Source organism: Hoplias malabaricus, chromosome 2 (assembly GCF_029633855.1).
Source record: "Hoplias malabaricus isolate fHopMal1 chromosome 2, fHopMal1.hap1, whole genome shotgun sequence".
Lineage (NCBI taxonomy): Eukaryota > Metazoa > Chordata > Actinopteri > Characiformes > Erythrinidae > Hoplias > Hoplias malabaricus.
The window spans coordinates 25,332,600-25,345,691 of NC_089801.1; the positions used below are offsets into that span (position 1 = coordinate 25,332,600).

The window sequence follows — 13,092 nt, forward strand, 5'->3', positions numbered from 1 at the left end:
CTGGAGTTTTGTTGGTTGTTTCTTGAACAGTCCGGACAACACTTCATGACATATGACTTGACTGTCTTTCCCACTTCATGTAAGTTCCAAATTAATGCACCTAATGCATCCAGTGCAGTTTGCTCTGTAGAGTGTAGTTACCTTGTAAAATAGGTCACATTGTACATAATGTTTTTTCTCTTTTCTCAATTAGGATGTAAGTGAAATGCCCGGTTTTGAAAGCACATGCCCAGGTTCCTGGGCTTTACCTGAGATAATGGGTCAGAAGAGCATTGTAGGGTTTGCATTCCTGATTATTTGGCTAGTACTGTTTTACCTGCTGGTTAATGTATGGCTGCTATGCTTCTTAACCAGCCTTTTAGTGGTATTGGGAGGTTGGCTGGGGTCTCGTGCTGCTCTGGATGCTAATAGCCTTCTCCACTTAGAGCACTTTCTGCCATTGGGTCAAGCCCCTCTGCCTCACGTTTCCACAGAGAGCGAGAGGAGGCTGGACTCAGAAATCCAACGTGCTGTGGAGAAGGCCGTAAGGGACTTTGTATCTTCCTGGTATCGGATCTTGGTTTCTGAGGAAGAGGGTCAATTTGAGCAGGAGGTCCGGGATGCCATGTTGGCATCAGCAGCAGAACTGAAGCGACGGGCAAGGAAGGTGGATAGACGAGCACTTGCTCAGAGAATGCTGGAGCTGTTTGGATGCCATTTGCAGAGCTTCAGCAAAGCCAGAGATCTTCAGAAGTTGACGTTAGCCACATCTGTCCAGCAGCAACAACAAGGCCTCAGAAAGAAGGAGAGCCCAGAGGGGTCCAGTCCCAGCTTGTGGAAGCTATACAGTGAGGCTGGTGTGCCACACCCTGCCCTGGTCAGTTCTGCACATGAGCTTAGCTATTCGAGGGCAGTAGTGGACCTGCTTTTGCATGTTCTTGTTCCATACCCACACCTGGAATCTCGCACTGGACATTATATAGTGGGGGAACTCCTCACCTGCAATGTTCTCCTGCCACTGGTGTCTCAAGTATCTAATCCAGACTGGCTGAATCAGACCATTGTAGATGTGTTTACCAAATCTGCAGGTCAGGATGAAACTGAAGGTATAATGAAGGAGCCACCAAGCCCTTGGGATCGAGATTTCCACACTCCACTTCCATGGGATCTCTCAGAAACCTCAAGCATGCTGACAGCAAGGTCCAGCTCTACCTTACTCCTCCAAGAGTCTTCAGAGTCCAGTGTCCATGCTCTGTGGTTCTCAGATGGTTCCACACAAGTAGGGGTCTCCTCAGAGTTAGCCGAACTGGAGAAAGCAGTCCCAAGCTCTTCTGAACTTCTTAGGCTTCCTGGCAGACCCAATCCACAGAACAACTACACCGATTATGACACAGAATCTACATTCTCAAATGGCAAAAAGGTCTCCAATGAATCTCTGACCTTCAACGACCCTGACGTAGACAAAGAAGAAACTTTCTGTGACTGTATAAATCCTGCTGACTTCTGTGGTTGGGTTTGCCTGGATGATGACACGCTGGCTCTTCTGGGGAAACGCATTAGGCCAAAAGTTCTTATATCAGAGCCTGCCTCCCGTCCTGAGAGCCCCATGGACGAGCTTTCTGCTGCAAACCCTGGTGGACCTTATCTGAACCCCTTTGGTTTGGAAGTTTTGGGCAGTCTGGAAGGACCCGTGGCTATTAAGAATCTGAGAATTACTGGTACAGTAACAGCTAAAGAGCAAAAAGGAAACAGTAGTCATCTGTACACGCTCTACACTGTGAAGGTAATGTGCTCATTATTAGCTTAGTACTGAACCCATAAGGTGACTTGGTGGTTGTTTAATAAAATGTATTTTGAGGTCACAATAAAATATATTGAGGCAACAAAATAATATGTTATAGCCACAATATATTATACTGAGGCCATACAATTACATGTATCATGACCATGAGATAATATATTGAGGCCACAATCAAATATGTTGTGGTCATGCAATAATATATTGTGGCAATAAAATAATATCTTATTTTATGGCCACAATATATTATCTTGTGACCTCGATATATAATATATTGAAGCCTCATAACCACCAAGTCACCTCAGGGCCGGTGTATCATAGCTACCTAAATCAATAAACTGTCTATGTACATTCTTCAAAATAAAGATGCTACGAAAGGTTCTTTGAGGGAAGCCATAGACCACTTTTTGGTTTTGCTTAAATAATCATGTTTGCTAATATGTTTAAATGGGTAAAGAACCTACAGAGTGGCTCAACAGATAGTGTCACTGTCACACAGCTTCAAGTGACTGTCTGAGTGGGTTTCCTCCGGGTGCTCCTGTTTTCTCCCACGGTCCAAAAACACATCTTGGTAGGTGGATTGGCGACTCAAGTGTAAATGTGTGAGTCACTGTGTAAGTGTGTGTTGCCCTGTGAAGGACTGGCGCCCCCTCCAGGGTGTGTTCCTGCCTTGTGCACAGTGACCCAGGCTCCGGACCCACCGCAAACCTGAACTGGATAAGCGGCTATAGACAATGAATGAATGGGTAAATGAATGGGAGAAAGATGGAGTGACAACCTTTAAAAGGTTCTTCACACTCATACATCTCTTAAACAAACATGGTTCTTCATGGAACCCAAAGTGGCTATTCTATGGCATCACTCAAATAACCCTTAGTAGCGACTTTTTAGATTGAACAGTATAATGTCTAGAGTTTTTAAGAGGTTGCATTATAGGAAACATTAAATTATATTACAACTAGTGTTATTGCAACTTTACAGTAAATGTACAGGGAATTCTTTGCATTAATGACATTGCTGTAAAAACAGTGTATTCTGGGACTTACTGATTCTTACTCTTGCCCATGACATCTTGACAGATGTGAAGGTCTGATCCTGGATTTGTAAACAAACTGGTAGAAAAGTCATGTATCAAATATTTTTTAAGAGTTTTTTGCAACGTTTCCGTTCATGTTATAAACAGATAATTTTTTATTAAATTTCAATATTATTAAGTATTTAACCATTCAAATCCATAGAGGAGTATAATAAAATTACTACTTATTTTCAGTTGAAATAATTACTCCCATTTAAGTAACATTTAACCCACATCAGAAGACATTTTTAAAAAAGCACAAACCAGTGACTGTCTGTAACCAGGGCAATGATGATATTGATGTTCTATTGACATTAGCCACATCTCCCCACCCTCCGTTCTGTCCCATATTTTAACATTAAATTATCCATTTAATGTAATACTTACAAAAATATATATGTGCATGCACACAGTATGAGACAGTGGTGGACACAGAAAACCCCAGCATAGATCAGTCTGTTGGATATCACAAAGTGAACCGGCGGTACAGCGAGTTCCTCAACCTACAGACTCGTTTGGAGGAGAGATCCGACCTGAAGAAAGCCATTAAAAGTAAGAAACCTTTGTTTAGTAAATTTCATAATACTGAATGAAGATTTTAGATCCGTTTAAAAAAAAATGCTTTCATACAGTAGATATCATGCATAATTTTTGACACCTCTACTAATGAGATATTTCTACTACTTTAAGCTGCACTCTTTGCTTACACAGACAATCTACCTGTGCACATATAGCTTGTGCAATCACCTTAGAAACACATTTACCAATTAAATGATTAAATCTATGGTCACCATGTCAAAAGCCGAATGTCAACTAGTGGGATTTAAAATCACACAGCATGGGGACGTGCACCAGTGAAACTATGTTCTCTGGATTGATACATGTCCATCTAATACCTTTGGGATGAACTGGAGTGCTTCATGTGATCCGGAACTAAACATCTAACATCAGTGCCTGAGCTCACTAATGCTCTTGTGGCTGAATGTCATCCAATCCTGAAAGAACTGTTTGTGTCAAGTGTAAAGACTTCTTTGAAGAGGAGGGGAAAATATACTATTAATACCTTTGATTTCAGCAAAACAGTGAGAGAAGGGGTAGCTACAAACATTTTCTTCACATAGTGATAATTATGTTTGTGCATTGCAGACGTCAAAGGCCCAAAGAAGCTCTTCCCAGAGCTCTCATTTGGAAATCCAGATGCAGAAAAAGTGGAGGCCAGAAAAAGCCAGTTAGAATCATTCCTGAAGGTAATTTGAGGAACTGCATTTTCTGCTTCAAAATGTTGCCAACTGTTGAAATGTGAATGAACGAAACATGTTTTGAAGGAGTCAGAGCACTCTACATTGTGTTCCTTCTTCTTGTCTCTGCAGAAACTTTGTAGTATCCCTGAGGCAGCCAGGAGTGATGAACTTCAGGAATTTTTGGCCCTCAGCACTGATGCCAGCACAGCTTTCGAGAAGAAACCATGTGGATCACGAATAGACAAGGTTATTTCCATGGTGCTGAGATCAGATTAATACATATCATTTGACCTGTATACATTCCCTGTCATGACATCATTGTATCTTTGAGATGTATCAGGTATATGTCATATATATTCATACATGATGCATTTATTGTAATAGATTTAACTAGCCTTATTATATAATAATATAATAAGAAGATGTTTTGGCCTAAGTATTAGCTAAGGAAACATTTGTCAGAAATATCCAGGTATGGATTTAAATATAATATTGCAATATAAATACATTTTTTCTGCAATAGCACATGCAAAGTTTATATATGTTTGTAATTTCTGGAACATCAGCATAAGAGCCTAAGATCACTATATCAAGATACCCAATACAAAGTATTGTTTAGAGGGCTGTTGAACTGCAGTTTCTGGAGTCTTAGAGCACACTCCAGTACACTTAGGATGATTGAGAGTAGCTTTTGTGACCCAGGGTTATAAATGAAAGCCTTTGAGAAAGGATAGTAGCTGTTAAATAAACATAAAGCAACAACATTTAGAATTAATAAAGAAATATGCACAAGCCTTTTGCCAAAAAAAAGTGTAGGCAAATCAGTTTTCATGATATACTGCCTAGAAATAGGCCTGCTAGACAGATTATATAGAACCTTGTTTTGTAGTGTTAATACAGGTCTTATGACTGACTCTTCTGCCTGCAATATTGTGGAAATTGCAGATGGTGGAGAACATAGTGGATACTCTGAAGACTGCATTCCCTCGCTCTGAAACTCAAAGCCCCACGGACGATGGAGAAACAGAGGCAGATGTGAGAACACTAGACAGCAGGAAGAAGTATGAGTGCACCTTATGCCTCCCCTGTTACAGCACAGTAAAATTATGGCTTACATCGTAATGCATTTGTGATTTTCTTTTTTTCAGGTCGCGACTAAGGTTTTCCAGCATAATAGCCTCCACTCCGCTCAATGTTCCAGACTTCCAGCCCAAAGTCACATACTGCTTCAGTGAGGGGAGCACAGTAAGTGAACCACACTCTGCAATCTTTAGGAAAGGAGTCATGTTTTTATAAAAATATATGAGCTAATGTAAAAGAAACGGCAAGGTACCAGTTTTTTTGAGTTCCAACAATGACACACTAAATATCAGTTAATATTAGGACATATATGTAAATATATTTAAGACAATAAAGGAAAATTACCACCTAAAAAACCTATGCTGAAATTTCTTAAACACATTAGGCAAGGAAAGTTTATATATAGAGCACCATTTGAACATAATGGGAATTCAAATTGCTTTACAAAAGAGTACAGAAATATATTTCTACAGAAACAATTTTTAAAAGACATTTTAAACTTTTTAAAGCAATTAAATATCAATTAAAATATAAAAGACAAATAAAACATGATAAGACATGATTAAACTGAAAAAGAAACTCCTTCCAATAAAAAAAAACACAGCAACACATACAAATAAGGGACAACTATTTTTTTTAAATTAATGTAAATACTATTATTAATAAATTATGCCTAAGTTTAAAAGAGTCATTTTTTCTTTTAGGCTACCTGAGTACTGTTGTTATGAAATGATGTATTGTATTCCATTTTATGACATTTCTTAATCTGTTCTCTGATACATAAGGCCATTTTTTTACAAAATTAATAAAAAAGAGAAAGCAAGTAGCTATTTTGTTCCTCTGATACATGGACCAGCATTTTCAGCTGGTAACGACTTAGTACTGATATTGGGTTCTGGATCAGTGCCATGTTATTAATTTCAGAACAGACTCAGACTTCCAAGGGGATAGTTGTTGTGATAAGGTTAACTGAATGTGAATGTCATGAATGGTTTTCTTATCCATTTTTTCCTGTTTTTTTGTGGTATTTAAACTTGTTTTCTGTAAGTGTCTTGTAAAGATACAAAAGCACTATGTTGAACTCTGTAACATAATGTTAATAAAATCATTCATTCATTCATTATCTGTAAGCGCTTATCCAGTTCAGGGTCGCGGTGGGTCCAGAGCCTACCTGGAATCATTGGGCGCAAGGCGGGAATACACCCTGGAGGGGGCGCCAGTCCTTCACAGGGCAACACATTCACTCACACACACACACACATTCACACCTACGGACACTTTTGAGTCGCCAATCCACCTACCAATGTGTGTTTTTGGACTGTGGGAGGAAACCAGAGTATGTTAATAAAATATCAGTGTTAATTTTGACAGACTGCAGCACACTGAAGGAAGTGAAGAGAAAATGGCATCCACTGCTTCAACATTCCATAAATATCCAAACAATTTTAAAATGTTGACAGTGCTGTGTCATGGAAAAAACACTTTGCACTATTAAAATGTTTGAAATAAATGAGGCTAAATGAACAGATTATAATTAAGGTTATTATTAATGGCCTCCCTGTATATTCCACAACTCCTTTACATTTAACTCTTTTTTGATAGGTTTTTAAAGGTCCTTTAGGGCTGGAGGGCTTTGTGCTGGAGCAGGAGAAGAGGGTGGATGGAGAGACCAAGAAGGGTTCTGCAGAAAGGACAAAAACTGAAGAAAAGCAAAGAGAGAATGATGAAGAGAAGAGAACCCGTGGGACAGGTACATCAATAGACGATCAATAGTACTGATTTTGACTTCTCTATATTCACTTCACGTTTTTGTCTTGTTTTTGAGAAAAGCCCTAAAACGTATATCTCATATATGTAAATATCTTATGAAGGCATTACATTATAGATATTATACAGATCACGACAATCAGCAGAACTTAATTACATGGAGGGTAATTTAGTTTGTAAAAATGCATTTCTGATTTTTCCAAATATTACCCAGAATTCATATCTGATGTCATATATCTCTCCAGTAAAAAAAAAAAAAGTCTGAAATTTTTAAACCAAATAAGTTTATTATTATTAATAATAGAATGTATTATTATTATAATCAAGTAATAATAAATAGTCTATTTGTTATTTCTTCACAAGTGAATTTGGACAACGTATAGCTTCTTAATATTTATTAACAGCATTAGAGTCCCTGACGTTTTATGGGTTTAAGGCATTATAAATGTCATGACTCAGATCTCATCACATTTTCTGATTAACCGACTTGATCTTTTTTGGATCAACTTAAAAATGTATGATAAATTTAACATAAAATGAAATAAGATGCGCCCATACTTGAGTTTTAAATGATTCAGTAATCCTTGAGATGACAATTCAAGTTCTTCCTCTCTTCTAGCTTTCATGACTGTCGCTGTTAACTGCTCAGAACATACTTATTTCACTCGTCTCACAGTGGATTTATCTGTACCTTTCCACTTTAGCTTTGTTAAGATTCTGTTCATTTAACTAAGTAATATATTTCACCACTCTCCAAAGAAAAATTGATTTCAGTAAAAATGATTTTGCATTTAAAAACAAAACACACACAATATTAGAGTTAATCTCTGGCAATTAATCTGCTTTTTGAGTGTGTACTGAACCGTGGGTGGTAATCCGTATAAATGATATATTATGGATCCACGTGGTCCATTACATTACTAGTAGTTATCTATGCTAGCATTGTAACTCCAGTCCTAAAGGAAATTAATTTCAGACATCAGACAACCCTTTGCTGATCAACTAAATTAGAGATAATGGGGAAATTGTATACATTTGAATTACAATGCAGAGGAACATAACTGTTAAAGACACGTTAGGGCCTCTGTGTTGCAGTACTCAGCATTAACCACTTGAGAGCACTGTCACTCCACTATAACTTAAAAAGTGAGCTCAGAATGTTTGCGGGAAATGAGAGAGTGTTAACACACAGCTCCAGGAACCTGGAGGTTGTGGGTTCGATTCCCGCTCCGGGTGACTGTCTGTGAGGAGTTGGTGTGTTCTCCCCGTGTCCGCGTGGGTTTCCTCCGGGTGCTCCGGTTTCCTCCCACAGTCCAAAAACACACGTTGCAGGTGGATTGGCGACTTGAAAGTGTCTGTAGGTGTGAGTGAATGTGTGTGTGTCTGTGTTGCCCTGTGAAGGACTGGCGCCCCCTCCAGGGTGTATACCCGCCTTGCGCCCGATGATTCCAGGTAGGCTCTGGACCCCCCGCGACCCTAACTTGGATAAGCGGTTACAGATAATGGATGGATGGATGGAGAGAGTGTTAAATTCTTGTGAAAATTCGTATTTCACTTCTTGGAAAGTTTTTGAATATTTACTGAATCATTTATGAGCACGATCAATTATTAGCTGAGTTTCACATACGGGAAAAAAACAAAACATAAAATATACATTGTCATAAATATTGCAAACATTTATATACACAAAATTTAGCAAATGATCTGTAACTTACATTTTCATTTACAACTTTCATATTGATATATCCCTCTGTAAATACCCTGAATTTGTGCAGACACAGCTTTGGCAGATGTAGCTCTGAATATCCTGTGTTTACTGATGAAGGACCAGTGGAGCTGGCTTTGCACCGAGAACATCCAGAAAACCATTCGCCTGCTCTTCGGCACCATTATTGAGAGGTTCTCTTTACAAACACACACACACACACACACACACACACACACACACACACACACACGTGTGTGTGTATTAATTAGATAGATAGATAGATAGATAGATAGATAGATAGATAGATAGATACTTTATTGATCCCCAGGGGATATTCAAGGTATTATAATTAGGTATTATATATATATAAAATTAGGTATATAGTTGTGCATTTGCATTTTATATAGTATAGTAAAGCACTAATAACCCTGCCCTCCAAGGGTTAAGGCACCGATGAAGAATTAGTGTGTGACACTAACACTTATCTATTTGATAACAACATGTCTAAATAGAACTGTCATAGATAACAAAATGACTGAGAAAGTTGTTTAGTGATGAGAAAAAACAGAGGTAAACTGTTTTTAAACAGAGGTAAAATTGTATTAGCTAGGGCGGCACGGTGGCGCAGCAAGTAGTGTCGCAGTCACACAGCTCTAGGGACCTGTAGATTGTGGGTTCGATTCCCGCTCCGGGTGACTGACTGTGAGGAGTTTGGTGTGTTCTCTCCGGGTGCTCCGGTTTCCTCCCACAGTCCACACACATTGGTAGATGGATTGGCGACTGAAAGAGGTGTGTGTTGCCCTGTGAAGGACTGGCGCCCCCTCCAGGGTGTATTCCCGCCTTGTGCCCAATGATTCCAGGTAGGCTCTGGACCCACCGCGACCCTGAACTGGATAAGTGGTTACAGATAATGAATGAATGTATTAGCTATTGTTGTTATTATTCCATAAAATGACAAACAATTATTAACATGACAAACCATTTGAAACTTTGGTACTTATTACTGTTAGAATACTTACTGTATTTAAGTAGTTAATAAACATTATATCCTACAATTAAAAAATGAAATGTAAGCCTGCAGTTTAAGAGGTTAGTGTTTCATTAAAGTAGTAACATTGTCTGCTAGTTGTAACAATTCCCTGGACCTGGTTTATTTCCGATATAACAGAGATGTTTTGAAACGTGTCCAGCACACCTGCTGAGACCGTGCTTTGCTAACGGTCAATGTAATGTCATTTAGAAGTGCATTTCAGAACAGGGCTTTTTTTATTAAACCGGTTTATAAGAAAATTAAGCCTTAGATATAAACAGACATGCACAGGTTCAGTAGAGTGTCTGTGAGAGGAGAGTGGAAAAGTATGCACTGCAGCATTTAATCGTGCTTTGCTGTTGTTTTTGGATGCAGTTTGACTGTAGTTATCATTCATTATTGTGTGGCTGGGGGTCTGTGTGAACAAAGCTGGAGTGAAACAATTCCAAGTAACACACAAAGCAGGGATTAGTTGGTGTGTGGCATAGGGCTCAATCAGAAAAACCTCAGGGTCCAAAGGATTAATGTGTTTGAATATTACAAGGGCCAACAAGCTAATCAGCTGCTTCATGTTAGTTTTTGACAGCTTTATGTCTCTACTCAACACCCAGACACATGTAACATGTCACAACTTTTGCAATGTTGGGGCATTCTATTTTTCATTGATGATTTTGTACAATGATAAAAAGCCCCAAGATCAGCCAGTTTGACAGCAATCAAAGTGTCTGTGCAGTGGAGCAGAGATAGTGGACAGTGAAGGTAGAAACAAAGAGGTGGTCATAATGTTGTGGTTGATCTGTGTAATGGACTCTGCATTTTCTGGAGTGATGAAGTGCTGTCCAACACTAAGGGAAGTATACAGGTACATTGCTACATGACATTGCTTACTTAGTAATGGAAAAGAAATAAAAGGTCTTAAGAAGTTTGTCCCACTTTTTCTGCATTAACAGCTTCTGTTTTTCTAGGGAGGCTTTCCCCTATATACTGAAACATTGCTTGTCCGGTTGGGATTTGATTGCTTTCAGCCACATAAACATTATTTCAGACAACAGGAATAACTGATAAAACTGAAGAGGGAAATTTGTGTGTATTTGTGTGTGTGTGAGAATGTATGAATGTGTGTCACCTTGTGAGTGATTGGCGCCCCCTCCAGGGTGTGTTCCTGCTCTGCACCCAATGATTCCGTGTAGGCTCCCGAGCCACCACGACCCTGAACTGAATAAGTGCTTACAGCCTCATTCATTCATTCATTCATTATCTGTAACCGCTTATCCAATTCAGGGTCGCGGTGGGTCCAGAGCCTACCTGGAATCATTGGGCGCAAGGCGGGGAATACACCCCGGGGGGGCGAAGGGGGCACCAGTCCTTCACAGGGCAACACAGACACACACACACACACTCACACCTACGGACACTTTGGAGTCACCAATGCACCTACCAACGTGTGTTTTTGGACCGTGGGAGGAAACTGGAGCACCCGGAGGAAACCCATGTGGACACGGGGAGAACACACCAACTCCTCACAGACAGTCACCCGGAGCGGGAATCGAACCCACAATCTACCTGCTGCGCCACCGTGCCGCCCCCTTACAGCCTCAGCAGATTTAAAATTATCTTCAGAATTTCAGAATTCAAGTCAGTCATTCTGATGTGTGATCATATTTTTTCAATTAAATGTACCTTTAGGGAACAAAACTAGACCTTAAAACCACAGTTTGTACCTTTAAAGGTACATTTACACTTTTTGTACATTTAATGACCAAAAACGTACTTTAGCGTATGTGTTTTTTTTTGTTTTTTTGGGGGGTGGGGGGGTGGGCTGGGGTGAGTGTATGAGCAAACCAAGGGCAAAACATGGAAAAACTTTGACAGGTTGGGAGTTAAAAACTTTGTGAGGAACCAAAACTGGAAAAGAGGAAGATGAAGGATATCAACAAACTTTTTGACATAGATGATATGGAGACAATGAATATCCTTATATACTCTACAGTGGGGAGTATTAACAGCTGGAAAGAGAAAGGTCCTGGTGTGTGTGTGTGTGTGTGTGATTTTTTTGTGTGTATGGAGGCCCATGTTCTTCTAAATTAGGATAATGGCAGTCTTACAGCATGTGCTGTCTCTCTGCTAATACTGCTTGCCTGACACGCCAGTACTAATATTTGTTTGCACGCATAGCGAGCAATTCCTCAGCCATCCTCAGCAGACTACTCTGAGCCTGGCCCTTCATCACTGTGCTCCCATATCTCTGTTTAGTCAATTAGCCTGAGGGTGGCTTATCCTTCACTAGCTATGAAAAGTCTTAAAAAACACAAATAGCACAAAAACATGGCTTTGAACATTCTGTTATGTTCTGTGAAACTTTCTGACAGCCAAATGTTTGGATTTAATGAACCTCAGACATGTGCTAAAGATCATTTGTAGTGTGTGATATGTTTTTAATGATGGGATTTACTGGCTTTTGCCAGCAGGCTTCTATTGCAAACACAGTTGTGCTCCAACACTAGAACATTGTGTAAAATAATTAATTTTACATGCTTCAATTATTTTTACATACTTCAGAAGGAGACAGCATTCTTAATGTGCTGTTTTAGCATATGTGCTAAATTAACATACTTCTGCCAAAGATACATATCTGTGAAAAATCATTATTAACATAGGCAGACATTTAACTGTATGTTAGGCAATGCTAGGCCCTGTTTTTAATTAGCAAGCCTACAAAGCTAACAAGCTAGCCAGTTAGCAATGTGCAGTTAACTGCATGTTTATATCGTCACATACTTGCCTAAAACCATTTACATTTAGATGATTTACCAGGCGTTCTTACTCAAAGTGACTAACAAAATTTTTTTGTGTTCAGACAGAATGTTTATTCTAGCTAATACAAATAGGTTAGAGTCCAAACTTCCCTTGAGCTCAGACACTGCCAGAACAAAGGCCAGTGCGGATACCTAGAAAGAACAAAACAAAATATTAAGTGCAGTACACAGCATTTAATCAGTTCTTATATCTAAAAAGAAAAGGGTTAAGCGCAGTATAAGTAAAATAAATTATATTTTGGTGTGCACTTAGATTAATGCTCACTGAAATGAGTTACATAAAGGTGGGTCTTCAGTCTGCGTATGAAGATCACGAGAGAGTCCGCTGTTTGAACAGCCATTGAATATTTGCTCCACCATCTGGGTGGCAGGACTGAGAAGAGTCTTGACGCAAGTCCATCTTGAGGGATGGTGGGTCAAGTTGAACAGTACTTTTCCTTCAACAGTACTTTCCATCCTCCAAAAAATACTAAGTGCAGTTTCTGCAGTGCTGAACCCAGAGTAGCAAAACCGAGGCGCTATTCTACCTTTTACAGGTCAGTGAAACCTCAGAATGATTTTGAAACTCTAATTTTAAAGTAAAAAAATACTTTAATGT

The 13,092-nt window shown here is 39.3% G+C and overlaps 1 protein-coding gene across 1 annotated transcript in view; it reads left to right on the forward strand.

Moving 5' to 3' along the window:
• Window positions 1-205: 205 nt before the first annotated feature.
• snx19a (sorting nexin 19a) overlaps window positions 206-13,092 on the forward strand; it is a 40,006-nt gene continuing 27,119 nt past the window's right edge. The window contains exons 1-8 of the mRNA XM_066662146.1: window positions 206-1,762; window positions 3,266-3,404; window positions 3,999-4,099; window positions 4,223-4,339; window positions 5,039-5,154; window positions 5,242-5,338; window positions 6,776-6,923; window positions 8,716-8,839. Of these exons, the coding sequence (XP_066518243.1) occupies window positions 206-1,762; window positions 3,266-3,404; window positions 3,999-4,099; window positions 4,223-4,339; window positions 5,039-5,154; window positions 5,242-5,338; window positions 6,776-6,923; window positions 8,716-8,839 (2,399 nt within the window). The remainder of the gene's footprint in view (window positions 1,763-3,265; window positions 3,405-3,998; window positions 4,100-4,222; window positions 4,340-5,038; window positions 5,155-5,241; window positions 5,339-6,775; window positions 6,924-8,715; window positions 8,840-13,092) is intronic.